The sequence below is a fragment of the Mizuhopecten yessoensis genome, unplaced genomic scaffold, assembly GCF_002113885.1.
Source record: "Mizuhopecten yessoensis strain PY_sf001 unplaced genomic scaffold, ASM211388v2 scaffold8233, whole genome shotgun sequence".
Lineage (NCBI taxonomy): Eukaryota > Metazoa > Mollusca > Bivalvia > Pectinida > Pectinidae > Mizuhopecten > Mizuhopecten yessoensis.
The window spans coordinates 844,149-859,577 of NW_018407445.1; the positions used below are offsets into that span (position 1 = coordinate 844,149).

Sequence of the window (15,429 nt, forward strand, 5' to 3'; positions counted from 1 at the left end):
CATAACAAAACAATGAATATTAAAAAAATATAATCTATCATAAGTAGTTGTTGCTTTTGAATACTGTCTAAGCAATGATAAACATTGTTCATAGTACTTGAGCAATTTTTCGGCAACGGCAAACGTAGTTCCACTAATTCAGTATTTTAATTTTTGCAGTCCTATTTGTAACATGATCAGCACCTTATTAAGTCTCTTTCGTTTTTTTTTTTTAATTTTTAAAGTTAATCAACTGGATTTCTTATTTAAGAATAATTTCGTAAAATGTTATAATAAAGTAATAATCAGTAGTCTTTTATATTTCTTTGAGTTATCTCCCTTCATTTTCTTCATTTTCTTCTCCCAACATTATGTAATGAATTACAAGAAAGGTATCGATTTCTATTATTGTTGGAAGTCCAATTATACTAAAAACCGGTTTTACATGTCTTTTAGGGATTTATTCTTTTAGAAAGAGTAAATATTTATATAGATAAAATGTATGAAGCACACATGATCTCAATGTAACACTAATCATCATTTTCTCAAATGCAGGATTGATATGTTCTTTTCAAGATTTAGATATTCATATATATTCATGTACTCGCATCAGTAAACTGTTTTCTCTCATTTCCGAGTGTGTAAGATAGAGCTGTCCAGGGTAAAAAGGGGTGTAGGAATGAAAGAATCTTCCCCTACCCTGAGGGTGTGACAGAGAAATCTCCAACCCGAGAGGTGATGTTTTTTGGTTGTCTAATGGGTTTTCTCCCATCCTATTATTTCAGTCACAACTCCACTGACAGTAGTGTAAAACAAAAACACATGTGGGTTTTGATGACGTCACAATTACCGGTGACGCATTTTAATGACGTCACAATTGAACACGTGCTAATCGGCAGGAGGCTATCTCCCCCTAGGGAGTGACAATGTGATCTTTCCCGGCTAAAACGGGAGACACACCTGTGATTTCTATCTTACACCCCATTTCATATGGTTAATATCGTTGACGCATTCGTTTTCGTCAAAACAGCTCAAAGGGAAAAATTGATATTTTAAAAATGGTAGCTGATCCAAACGCATTTTCATGGTTTCTGAGCTTATTCCTGTACTCTTTCATGCCTAAGGGTGTAGGATAGGGAAATTCCACCCTCGGTATTTTCAAACTTGGTAAAATCCTAGGCAAAGTTTTTTTTGAATTTGAAAATCCCGAGGGTTGAATTTCCCTATCCTACACCCCTGGGCATGACATATAAAAGTATGTTTTAAATGATACAGTTAAATGGCAATGGCTTACTTAACAATGATAATGTCGTCAGCATATTTGTAATGTTTAGTGTTATATTGGTTATGCAACCAAACAAATGTAATGGCTTAGGTGCCTGGCGTTTGGTTTTGACATGTGAAACACATCGTATCTTAACGAGTATGAACGAGGATGATACGGCCAGATACATTAATTAAATGATGTGACTATGTATTACAACCTATTCTGTATGTGTTGGTCTAGGGAATGACGACATCCTGACAACAAATCTATACTCGATGAAACCTTAATCTGCATAATAGTGTTGTTGAACTACATAATGCGCTTTCGTTGATTGGGTTGAGTAAAACACGAGTTTTGTTTGATTTGCAGGTCAAATTGTTTTCCGTTATCTTTCTTCGTAAAATTTGCAAGATGATTATTTTTAATATAATGATGATAGCATTTCAAGAATCAAATAATCAAACTGAAACAAACTGTCATCCAAATGTGAGTATCAGTTGTCTTATTACCTGACTTCATGGTATTTGATTTAAAGACAAAAGGTCGTTGAATAGTTAAAGAGAAAGCTAATTATTTGCTTTTCTTTGGACCGGTCACAGGGATCAGTTCTTTCTTGGTACATTGTTCTTTCATTGCAAATATTGTACAAAGGGCATTTCATAGGGTATACTATACATATTCATAGAAATGATAAACGCACATATCATAATATATTTCAATGCCAATTAACCCAACGGAAATGCATGCTAGACATAACATAGCATGACATTGATTTAATATCGACCAATAACTATAGCTAACGATTTCAGGTCTTCGTAGACAGTGTGTTGTAGATATTGGCAAGCATTATGAACCGAACAAATATCTTTACTGTGTGGGAGTTAAATATGTTTTGCAATTAACGACGATCATTGCATTATCTAATTCTCTGCCATATGCGTTTTGTATCCATTCCCCTCAAATGATAAATACAAGTTTTTAAAGGGACATACCGTCGAAACAAATATTTCATTTATTCATTATGAGATGACAGAAAGCGCTGCCGTCAATTTCTAGACAACTTCCTCTTCAGGAATCGGAATTGTGCTTCCGGTAATATCTGTTTTCATTAGCTGTTCTAACAAGTGTACTGGGTTTTTCTTTTCTTGCTGTTCGTTTGACATTGATACCACCGGGTCCGAAAATCTGCGTGAGTTCGACGCTTGTCGTACCGCACTATTCCATGCCAATGAAAAGCGTCTAGCTGCAGCCTGTGGAATAAATGTCAACTTAATTAATATCAACAATCAAAACCTGCGAATATTTGCATTAAAAGTGAATAATTGCATAGTAATTACCCTTATAATCTAAGATAGATATACTTTCAATGGGTCAACAAAAACTTAACATTGTCTTTTTAACATCTTGAGAAATATCAAATCGATAAAGTTGAATCATTGGAAATCAATCAATGTAATGTAATTAAAATACAATGAGCACCAGATATGTATTAAGCACCATATATGTTTGAATGACGATACAATAGAAAAATATTGTTAATGACAATGTCTAAGTAAAAGAACAAAATTATACTATATTTTCAAGCAGTAAAGGGACGCTACTCTGGTGGTCTAAAGAGGATTATGCCATGAGCGCAAAAAAGTGTTGTACATGTCAGCAATGCTAGAATAGTGACGGATCAAAGATGCGTGAAATAGGATTTTAAAAACGATTTATCTACTATGGCAGAAAGACGCTTATCAACTGACAAAATACAAAAAATACCAATACAATAATTCTTTTTGGGTTGATATTCTTGCGTTTTGTCTGACTTGAATTGATAACCCTTGAAACAAAATGGATTATCTCTCTTTCTCTATATGGTGTATTGTCCATATAACATGTACTTGTGTATACAGCTATCGACACAAACAGACAATGACCTTGTCAGACGTGTTTGTGCTGAAATATCGCATTAACATCAATTAAATAGTTACGAGGTAAATTATCAAAGTTTAACATTCAATTATTTCTGTATTAAAACAAGAGGCCCAGAGGGCCTGTATCGCTCGCCTGGATATCTAAGCAATCATGGCAAAATATTCTCCAAATGAGATCCAAGAGAATATGCCAGACCCAAAGGCCCATCCTTGTTGATATCTGTATTAGATTGTTCATGCCCAGCAATTTTATGTATGGTTATGGGGTGGGGATCTCAACTGTTTCCAAGCTTTGACTCGGAAACTAGGTCCATAGGGTTGTGGCCAGAGCCCAGGATCAATTCTAATATCATGACTGCATTCGTCTCTTTTTGCCCAGTATTTGTATTTATAGTTTTGGGTTGGGGATCTGAACCGTTTCAAAGTTATGACCCAGGAGTTAAGTCTGCAAAGGTTGGGCAGACCCTAGGATAAATTCTAATATCATGACTGCATTTGTCTCTTAAAGCCCACCATTTGTATTTATAATTTTGGGGTGGGGATCTCAACCATTTTGAAGTAATGACCCAGGAGTTAAGTCTCCAAGGATGGGACAGACCCCAAGGCCATCCTGGAAGCATATGTGCATTCATCTCTTTATACTCAGTAATTGTATATATGGTTATAGGGTAGGGATCTCAACTGTTTCCAAGCTGTGACTAAGAAACTAGGTCCCTAGGGGTTTCGGTCAGATCCAAAGGTCTATTCTAATATCATGACTGCATTCGTCTCTTTATGCCCAGCATTTGTATATTAAGTTCTGGGGTGGGTAACTTAACCGTTTCAAAGTTATGACCAAGGGACTATGTCTCCAAGGGTGGAGCCAGCCTGGAGGCAAATATGCATTCTTCTCTTTATACTCAGCAATTGTATACATGGTTGAACGATGGGAATCTCGACCATTTCCAAGTAATAAACTATTTTTGGCTCCATCCCTTAGCCAGAGGGGGTCAGCCCCACATTTGTACAATTTTGAATCCCTGCCTCCCATGAATGCTGAATGCTTCCTACCAAACATGATCGATATTCATGGCACTGCTCTACAGAAGAAGTCGTTTATAGGAATATAGCCATATTGCCCCCTTTGGCTCCTTTGGTTGGGGTGGTGGTTGGGGTGGTGGTGGTGGTGGTGGTGGGGGGGGGGGGATTAGCCCCCCCATTTGTACAATTTTAAATCTCCACCACATAGGGACGATTCCAGTTAAATATGGTTGATATCGATCTCTTAGTTCCAGAGTAGAAGTCGCTTAAAGCAATATAGCCAAATTGCCCTCTTTTGACCCGCAGCCCCACAATTTGTCCAATTTTGAATCCCCACAACCCAGGGATGCTTCCAGTCAAATTAAGTCAAATTCAAATCAGTGGTTAAGAAGGAGAAGTCGTTCAAAGATATTGTTGACGTACAGACGACGGACGACACGGTATGGCATAAGCTCACCTTGGTCCTTCGGACCAGATGAGCTAATAAATGATAGAAATGTGTCCGTGTTTAAAATGGACGCTGTTACGGTCATAATTTCTTTTGCAACCGGTACATTATGCATTTTATATATATATATATATATATATATATTATATACAGGTTATCTATTTGTATACTTATGTGGTTGTCATTTTTCAATTGTTTGTTGTGATATAGTTTTAATTTATATAATTGTTTCGAATTTTATAATGTGATATTTGTGAAAGATTTCCATCCGAACATTTTGGCATTAGTTATATTACATGAAAAAATGATATTTGTGTATCGTGTCATTGTTTAAGAAACACCACTTAAACGCCACACATTTTAGTATTAAGTAACACGTGATACAGAAACTGATTTGGAATGTATGTAGTTATATTTTAACGAAAACGTCAGGATAACAATGCTATACATTGGCATTCCTGAATAAATCAATATAATATATCCAACATCAGAAAGTTGATACCATTTCTTCATTGATTCCTATTATGTTGATTTCGGTTCAATGACATTATCCGAATCGATATCATTAATTCGAATCATCATTTTAAAGAAAGTATTGTCAAAGGAATTATAAATTGTATTGCTATGTTGTGCTTTCGTTACATTGTCTTGGAGGGAAAATAATTGTTTTAAGTAGAAAAAAATATTTGCTTTCACAAAAACAGTAAACTGTGACAAAAATAGAGTGATATTAGTGCTACTTTAATCTTGGGGAGTTGGATGTGCCTGCAGGACCAGTGGTAAGTGGTCAGTTTGGTGTGGAGACAAAACTCTTTACCGTATGCAAGTACCTAAACTTGCTGTACTGCTCTAGAATTAGATATCTTTTCCAATTTTTCTATGGCCTGTAAGATAATACAATCTTGGTTATATGTATAGAAGGTTTCCAGGAAATAGAAAAGAATACCACATGCAAGAAAGTCCACGGAAAGGTTTAAGAATAAAACATATACGGATAGAAAAATGAACAAACCTTACCTGAGCCTCCTATCATGGTGAATCATCTTCATACATTACCTCGCACCTTGTCAGAAGGGTTCTTTATTCACCTCGCATGGTATTATTCTTTGATATCGCAGGAGACACACGTGAGTGTCTCGATGATCAACCATTACAATAACAAAGTGATTACAGCATGGCTGTCTATTTGTTTAAACACTGCATTCGTCAAAAAACCTCTTGCCTAATCGGTGTTTGTTGTAATGCAGTTCACAGCAAGTTGAATGTGGTATTAAAGCTGCTTCAAATAATCATCACATGCTCGTTTATATGCATTTCAAAGCACCTTTTATGCCATGCATTAACCAGTGATATCTTATAGGCATTCACACTAAGTGTACTAAATAAATATTTCAAGCTTGAAAATACTGGCTATTGTTTTCAAAAGTAACATTCAATATATATTGTTCTACGTTGATAGAGAAAATTGCCGAACTATATTGCCTCGAAGCTCAATACTGCTTTGATTTTAATTTCGTCATTCTTTCATCAAATGATGCAGTTAAACAAAGACATGGTGAATAAAACTTCGATTGTGTGTTAGTAACGTGTTTTCCTAAGTTAGTCATACATCAAAGAAATAGGGAGAAAATCAACACAAGACATGGCTGGGTTTCTGTGTAAAGACAAGGTAAGGTACAGAAAACTTCAATCTTTATTTTTGATAGAAGAGAATATATTTGTACAACATTTCAGATGTATAAGGTAATCAAGGATTAATGTGATCAATATTAGTTATAACAAAACCAACGATAAACAAATATATCGCTATTTAGATTATATATTGTATATTATTGAAAATATCTAAACATATAGCTTATATATTTATATATCGTGGTGGGGATCGATAACAACATAACATGAATTATATCATATGATTGATTCAGGTCACAAAATTCCAATGAATGGAAGTATCGTATATATTAGAGTGCATTCCATGCAAGTAAACCTTATGAATATTCTGCTGGAATTGGAAGCTCTTTACAAATACAACTTCAATTGAAAAGAACATGCAATAACGAAAACATTATGCATATTATCAAAAAGAAGAGAAAATAAGCTTCCACTAATTGGCATGTATGATATGTCCATTGCATAAAGGAAATAACAATTGTCAATGTTCCTCTAATGCGATGGTATGCAATGCAGTACTTCCACGTATCTATTCCAAAATCTATAGCTACCGCTAGTGCTAAGATGCAGTTTTAGTTTTACCCTTCCGTATAAGAACAGGCTTAGTGACAGTCAGAGATTTGGTTTTAGTTTCTACACGTGCTGTTTTAGGACCCTGGTTACTCGCCTTTTCTTTGTTTTCTTTGTTCCTTTTTTCTATAAGTTCCTTAAGAATTTTTCGGAGCCCTAGGAGCCCCTCGTCGTCTTTGCCGGTGCGCCGCCTGGCCCTAGTAGTTCTGTTGGTAATCTGGCGCTGAACATCTCTCTGGACTGTCATGAATTCTCTGTTGACGGAGAAAGGGTTAATACCATATACAATGTAAACATACAGTAAATGTATTAGCTATGCATGTATTAAGTGATGAGCTACAAATTATAAATTTGTAAAATGTGTAAATGAAATAAATACAACGCTTTTGGAAGCAACATGGACACAAGTTACTGTTACTTCATGTTATATACCAAAACCCCTGAAATGCAATTGATTTACTTGACAAGTTATATGTTTGTTATTGATGTCTGAATCATAATTGCTTTCCTATGTATCCACTTCAAAGGAAACTATTGTTGATGGACTACCATAATTAACAGTTCCTTTGATAATAATGATCATCGATGAATCATGAAAGGGGCATTATCTCTAATGCAGTGCAATATATTTTTACTGGTTCGGAAAAAAATATTTACATTTGCAAACTTACTCTAAATCCACGTATCCATCATGCTTTAAATCCAGCGTCTGCATGACAATGTCCAAATGATGTTCCGTAAGAGGAATCCTGAGATTCTGTTAAATGTCAAAGGTCAAGTTAGAATAGCTCTTTTGCAATAAACAAGTACAATACTGATACAAACCTGCTTACTTAACTTAATATGTATTTAAGATTTTAAAACTTTCATAATCCATACTGATATGTAAGCAGTGCTATTTAACTTTATCTGCGTATGAGTTTACATTGTTTTCTAAGATTAGTAAAGGTTATTTACATATATGGGTTAATACATTATATCGAACGAAAAAGCAATGATCAGAAGTGCGACGAATTTTCAGAGAATGATATAATACATTGTAACAATTTACCGCTACTCCATCGCGGAAATCCGTCCTAGATAGCTGTTCCCGATTTGTCGTATCAAGATATTGGAAAAAGTCTATAAGACGAAGATTGTCTATGCGCATATATTCCACTAAAACTAAAACGGGATCAAATCTGTTTAGATCATGAGGGTCATGCTTCCGTTCCTTTATGTTCATTCCAGAAGAAAGTATTTCCCCGTGGACTACTTTCATTTTCTTTGTTTCCTGGAGTTTGGTAAGCAATGTCATGAACTCATCATCTACGGAAACATCCTGCAATGAAATGCGAAACGGGTTGTACATACTAACCAAAAAAGTTATAAGGGAAATATGTTTGTTTTGTTACTTCATTCACTAAATTATATTTATAAGATTTTCAAAGCGAGAAGTATTATAAGTACTTTTTACCTCTTTCTCGGAAACGTTCAAACAATATTCTGCTGAATTACTTGAGAACACCACCTATACGACCGTCACATACCTGATATTAATGAGAAATGCTCGAACATCCTTTCGGCAATATTTCTCCAATATTAATTATTGACTTACTTCTAAAATTAAATCCTGTATAACTGACTTTTTGGAGGACTGTAAGGCACGTAATATTGCTTTAGCACCATCTGTTGTTAGAGGGTTTCGGCCGATCTGTCAACAATATAATGAATGCAGGGAACATCTTGTTGATACATGAAATATAATGTCAAGTTATAAAACTATGAATATGTAGTAAAACACATGTAAATCGAACACATTGGTGACATACATTTTCGTGATCGGACATTATGATGAGTATAATTTACATATTCATTGTTATAATCGAACCAAGGTACAAGTTTACGTCACATGGGTTTTCATATATATTTATATTGTATATTCGTTATGTCTATAACTACTAAACCACACGCTAAGGTCAAACAGGTCACACTGTAGAACAATGATATAGGGTAGTTGTGCAAAGAGATATGAAAGGCTCATATAGAAGAGCAAAATAATTGAACTCACGGATTATACAGGATTAACCTTGTTATTGATAATACAGTAATGGTAAGGAAGAAAGTATTAACTTTATGTACAATATAAAGGTACATTTTAGAATGGCTGACAATAGTATCTAATATATATTGTAGGAATTTGCTCGTATAAAGTTTCATACATGGCTGTGAGGAATAGATGAAATGTCTTATTAGTTTTATAGCACTTAAAGATTTTGTGCTTACATGTTAAGAAAAAAGTAAAAGTCCAAAGTCCAAAATATCAGTATACAAGATATTGTGTACATGTTGTCACACTGGTAAGATAGTCATTATGTATACTAGTATGTGTAGGATACGATAGGTAAATTGCCATGTGTGCCGTGGTAATCAGTATGATTGCCACAATAATCATAGTATATAACAAAACAGTTGTATGACACGAGAGCACATGTGTATGGTGCAAAAGTCGGTATGCATGATTCAGGTGTCATTATGTATAATACAGTAGTTAAAATCTGACTATTTCATACGTTGAAAATACCCATTGAAAAGGTGACATATAAAATAACGAAAGCTCTTATGATTGAACGATCGAGTAGCTGAATATAAATAGGGAATGCCGCTCTTCCAGTGCGTAGACAGATGATAAACAAAGTTTCACCCAGGCAACCCAAACAAGGTGGGTTTTTAAATGATAAAATATTAAGATTCAAAATGAATAAAAAAGTAAATAAACACAATGCGTCGAGCAGCTATGAAATACAGACATGCCAATCTTTACAATCTATATACAAAACAAGTCATTTGCTACTACATCTGACGTACCCGCACACACTTGAGACACGTGTTGTGGACCAGACCATGAAGCAGAAACCTGAGTGACGTAGTATCTATCCGGTTGCTGTTCAAGTCGAGTTCTTGTAGGGTGACATTTTTCGGTAGTGACCTACATAAGGCGATGCATCCCTCCTTTCCAAGCCCATTCCAGGCTAGGTTTAAAGTCCTGAGACCTTTGTTCGCCTGGATCAATTGTTAGCAATATACATTTCATTAGGGAAACAGTTTATATATTTTATTTCCCCCAGACGATTTTTCGATTTTGCCGTCGAGGTATTTTGTGTTAAATTTCAAAGTATGTGAGTGTTTTTTGTTAATTTGATATTTCACTCTCATGTTGAGTTAGGCGATTCCCTAAACCGAGAAAACCAAGGCATATACATGTACACATTTTAATATCATTTATAAGATACTTTTTTATATTACATATTTCAGATTGATTTAATATAGATATATATTGAGTAAGAATTTGATAAATAGTACAACTTTTATTCATTCCTGCTTTTCTCATTCATTACAACGATCAGCTTTATATCGTGTAGTAATCAAAGTGTCATCATACCGCTATAGCCTTGCACACTTGCTTGGCGCTGTCACGGCGGATATGATTCCACTGTAGGTCAAGTATCCGCAGTGTGGTATTAGTTTCTGTAATAAGTCGTCATGTGGACAAATGAAAAGTCAATATCTATTATGATCAAAATCTAGAACCTTAACTTAGGTCATGTTCATTTAACCTGTCCGAAAGGTACCCGCGATTACCATTATAGAATAATAAATAATGAAATATACAACATTTATATAGCGCCCTATATAATTTGTAAAATTACTCTAAAGCGCTTTAAAACATATGGATAATAGTAATGGTTATAATTGTGAAAAACAAAAAACAAAGGCTTACAATCACTTTTATACATTTAAGCAAGCAATGTGCACATAATATAACAAATAAAAGGGTGGTATTTACAGGACGTCTTTGCAAGGATTCTAAAATGCAGACGTGAAGAGCTATATAATCAATTATTTGGATAGATGATCCCTCACAAAAACACCTTTAGATGTTTTGTGTGAAGATAAGCATACACAGATTTTCTAAACGCACAACTATTCACCAAAGGATTTTAAATTGTTATGCGTATAAGATATTAATGCATATGCACTTTACATTGACAAATAATGTGCACAGGTTCCCCCTTTCTCAGCGAACTGTTAATGCATTTATTACGTCATTATAACCATGCTTTTCGTCTGGCTTAGCATGTCTGTTGACTATGATAAAGACATATGTTAAAATGCAAACATTTCCATTATATTATAACGACGGGAGTTTACATAAATAGAATATCAATTTGCGTTGGCGTTTTAAATTTAAAGGTTGAGCGTAAGCAGCGATTTGCCAACAGAAAAGATATATTTGTATGGTTTTTTTTTTTATCATACATTGAGTGTAAATAATGAATTAATTTAGCAATATGAAATAGAAAAAACACTTTTTATTGAATGCATGTGTTTTGGATAATATATGTGTACTCGATTATATATATCAAAGATGGCTTGAGTTATTAAAGGGACTGTAAGTCGAGAGTGATACAAAACCTGTTTGTCAATGCCGATAATCGTTTTCATGAGATATTCTTAACACAGATAACGACAACATTACTACCCTAAATGCTATATATGAAAAATATTTGTATTAGACGTCAAGTAAGTTTTTCACTGTTTAATCTGTCTTTTTTCCGAATGTTTTCCCCTTAATTTTATGGTCAAAAAAACAAAGTGGACTATGTATTGACCTACCTATTGCACTTGCCAGGGCGCTGAAGCCCTGATAGCCCAGAGAGTTGTGGCCCAGATAAAGCTCTTGTAACCGCACGCTCTAGAAAATGAGAAGGTTTGCTTGAAACCGATCAGGGTGAATGTATCCAAGAAATCTCAATTAAAAACAAATATTGAAAATATCAACAGCCGACAAAACGAATGTCATTTTTAGACAAAAACGTCTTGGTCATTTCCTTACAAAAATAATAATATCTCACAATATTTCGACAATTAGATCAAATTAGTACAAATATACTTAAAGATAAGATATGGTAATAATAGTTCTCGTTAGTTGAATTATATTCATACTATCTAACAAGCTCTTACCTGCATTACTTTAACGATTGTCTTAACTTCCGTATGCTCTATATTATTCCCTGAAATATTAAAAAGATCGACTTGATGAATTGAAGAGATGTACCAACAAATTGTTAAATACAAAATTCATACTAGCATAGAAAATGTCAAAATATAAATATGGAAAAACAAAACCATCATGGATGCAATCATAGCTAATAAATCACACTTTTAGTCAAAATAAATAAAATAGATATGATGTTTACGATTGTTGTAGATGAATTTCAAATATGCATTGACTTGCTTCCGCCATTGCATACAATATAACAAAGGCAGGAGCATCATAGAAAAAAAGAATACACTAACATTCAGATTTTAAATGGTTAATAAACGTATTGATATAGGGACAGCGAAATTCAGAATGAATGAACATGTGTGTGTAATTTAGAAATATAAGAGTCACTGCTTAATGATATCCAATCTTACCTCTTTTACGTCATAACATGACGACTTGAACAAGCAGATAAAGACATACATTGCGATGATGATATTTCTCGAACATAAAGATAGTTAGCTGGTAAGTAGCTAAACATGTTATGCTTTCCAAGTATGTAAAACGTTTGACCAGACAGCATGCAGTTAAGTTTACATTGGTCGAGCATGTATACAGAACATGCTGTCCTGTTGTCTGTAAATTGTTTGACCAGATTATGTTATTATCGCTACTTTCGTAAATGTATACAGACATGCATTTGGTAAACAAACGAACTACAACTCTGGATGTTACAATATTATAGTGTTACTTTCTAACTTGAAACAAACTATAATTCTAGATGTGGCAGTATTAACACGCAGCTTTCCACCTTCAGACAAACTACACTAATCAGTGTGACATAAACAGATGTGTTCCCTGCTTTAAGCTATTCTCGCATGGTGTCACAGTATGTATCAATGAGTTACCTTCGAGCTTGAGAACTTGGAGAGAACCGCTGTGTTGCATTGCCTCGCCCAGAACTTCTAGCCCCTCAGGACCAGGAAAGGTTTGAGACAGGTCCTGAAATAACAGACATGAGCTAATCACCTACATGTACTTATCACATGATTACCTGGGTAGCACATGTTTAAAGACAGCAACACAGTACTACATTGATTATCAGGAAATGTGGAGATAAAAGGATATCGGGACATATAAAAATGGGAAAGACAATATTTTCATTTATTGGAGGATGTCGTACGAGACAACCATACAATGTCTCTTTAATGTGATCGCGTAGTTTGACAAACATGTTTTACTTTTATTTCATTATATTTGTATTGACAAAATAGTTTCAATTCCAGTTGCTGCATATGTACCGATTTGTTCCTGTAATAATTATGTGATAGTTCGATTTTTATGTAATTTATTGACACTAAATTAATAAGATACAAATAACTTGATCCCTGTTATGAAGTTTTAAAGGTTGTAACAGTATTGTCATTATTAGAGGATCAAAGAGAACAAAACAGTCTTGTTGATTTAACTGTTCTCAGTATATGGATTATGTCACTACTGTTGACAGTTCCCCCTATTAAACTGTTGTTATACGTGTGTTTGTCATTACGATATAATTAGTCTGCCTATTCGCATCGGTACGTAATTATGAAACGTGTTTTAACGTAATAAAGGATTCTATTGAGGACACATTCAAATGTTAGATGTTAGAACAACTGTACTATCATGTTCAATACGTGATACTGATGATATTACTGTTCCTTTGTCTCGATACAAGGAATGTGAATACTTGTGTGATACCCAGTGTGGTCGATAGCTACCTGCTAGGATATAGTTCTGGACGGGGTATGTGGTGTTCCTTACTTTGCCATTAACCTCTAGTGATCCCGATTCATTTCAATATCGACTTTCTGACAGACTTTTGCGATAGAGATATCAGGATGTGCGGTTTGACAATACGGTTCTTTACAAATCTGTTCATGTGTGGGTTAAGAATGATTGACCATATACCTATGCAGCACACATATTTTCATATATAACAATGGACTAAAGTATCAATTCCTTCAGATCGATACATAATCGAAAATGTGTGTTTTACGTAGGTAAATAAGCAATATTAATCTATACATTGTAAAAAGTACAAATGTTGTGCTAGCATTTCAATTGAACATAACATAACATAGGGATGTCCTCACGTCCTATAAGGATGATTTATGTCTTTTACCATATCAATATTAAAGGTTTTGAAGTTATGAATAGTTTAAAGTTTAATAATTGACGACACGTAGCTAAAACCTTTTGTCACAGATTTGTTCCCGTCTAAATGTCAAGTACAACATACATGTCTATACACGACTGTGCTGATATAGACGTTATAAAATCCGTGTCACTTTTTCACTTCTCTCTAAATGACTTAGAGAATAATATAAAAATAAAGTTATTTAACTTAAGATGTTAATTTCATGGTATTGCCCACGATTTAAAAAGTAACATATTTCTAAAATTTCGAAATCTGCCTTGCTTATTCGAGTTAAATAAAATTCATCCTTGTTAATATCAAATGTTCAATTCCATACACAACAAGGTCAGTCATCACAACTGTTTATGTTGAATAGTTATGCAACATGTTTGCAGACATTATGTAAATGTGTACGAGACAGAGAAGCAAGTCTGTTCAGGATAATGAATTTACAAGCAATATATCTTCCTACGGCAATGAACGATACACATAGCACGTGAAGGAAGGTAGTTTAAATTCAAAAAATTAAATTCTGAGTGTCCTGCAACAGCGGGTTGGCGATATATATTAGATATACTGTTGGTGTGATCATAGTACATCAGTGTGAAAGTATATAACAGGATGTTTATAGCATTCTTAGTCAATGTAAACATCTAAACACCAAGTTCGGATGTTATATTGCATGAGGTATTCAGTCATTCGTTGTTTATAGATGTTATAGAAATTTGCATAATATGATTGTTACAGAATACTAATTGTGTAAACACAACGGTTGATACCCATCTTGTGTCACTAGATTTTAGCTATGTGTTTAATTAAACTTGACAGTAGTATGTAACAATGATTGATGGGGGAAGGGGACAAAAAGTATTGTACTTTGAAATTCACGTGTTCATTTTGATATTTTCACCCAATTATCATCAGAACATGAGCAAGGGGGGCATGTTTGTCAACATGTTATGAAAGTATGATTTAATTACTTCAAAGAATCAAACTATGAAATTATGAGGTCCTTTATAATCTACACTCATGATTTATTGTGTAAAATGTCAACCTTTTAATCAACTCGATCAGGTTTCAGTGTTGTTGTCAAACGAGTAAATTGCTTTATAAATTGTTAAAATTGCAGTGTCATTTGAAGGCAGTTATGTATATAAGTAGCACTATGTAACGCTTTTGAGGATGACTGTTAGACGCACCCAGTTGATTCATCTATAAAGCTTGGCAATAGATACAGTATGTCTGAAAACGAATTACACTGCACCATACAGATGTTAAGCAGACAACAGCGTTAGTGTTACATAATGATACTCTTGTAACTTAATTTAACATGCTAACATTGTGAGCCAC

The 15,429-nt window shown here is 34.2% G+C and overlaps 1 protein-coding gene across 6 annotated transcripts in view; it reads right to left on the minus strand.

Moving 5' to 3' along the window:
- Window positions 1–1,192: 1,192 nt before the first annotated feature.
- LOC110455513 (leucine-rich repeat-containing protein 74A-like) overlaps window positions 1,193–15,429 on the minus strand; it is a 35,808-nt gene continuing 21,571 nt past the window's right edge. For all 6 annotated transcript variants that reach the window (XM_021505692.1, XM_021505689.1, XM_021505688.1 and 3 more), the window contains exons 5-14: window positions 12,809–12,902; window positions 11,879–11,928; window positions 11,531–11,609; window positions 10,296–10,381; window positions 9,722–9,916; window positions 8,472–8,567; window positions 7,926–8,195; window positions 7,546–7,631; window positions 6,972–7,128; window positions 1,193–2,496 (exon numbers count right to left, since the gene is read on the minus strand). In XM_021505692.1, coding sequence (XP_021361367.1) covers window positions 2,299–2,496; window positions 6,972–7,128; window positions 7,546–7,631; window positions 7,926–8,195; window positions 8,472–8,567; window positions 9,722–9,916; window positions 10,296–10,381; window positions 11,531–11,609; window positions 11,879–11,928; window positions 12,809–12,902 — 1,311 coding nt within the window. In that variant the 3' untranslated portion in view covers window positions 1,193–2,298. The remainder of the gene's footprint in view (window positions 2,497–6,971; window positions 7,129–7,545; window positions 7,632–7,925; window positions 8,196–8,471; window positions 8,568–9,721; window positions 9,917–10,295; window positions 10,382–11,530; window positions 11,610–11,878; window positions 11,929–12,808; window positions 12,903–15,429) is intronic.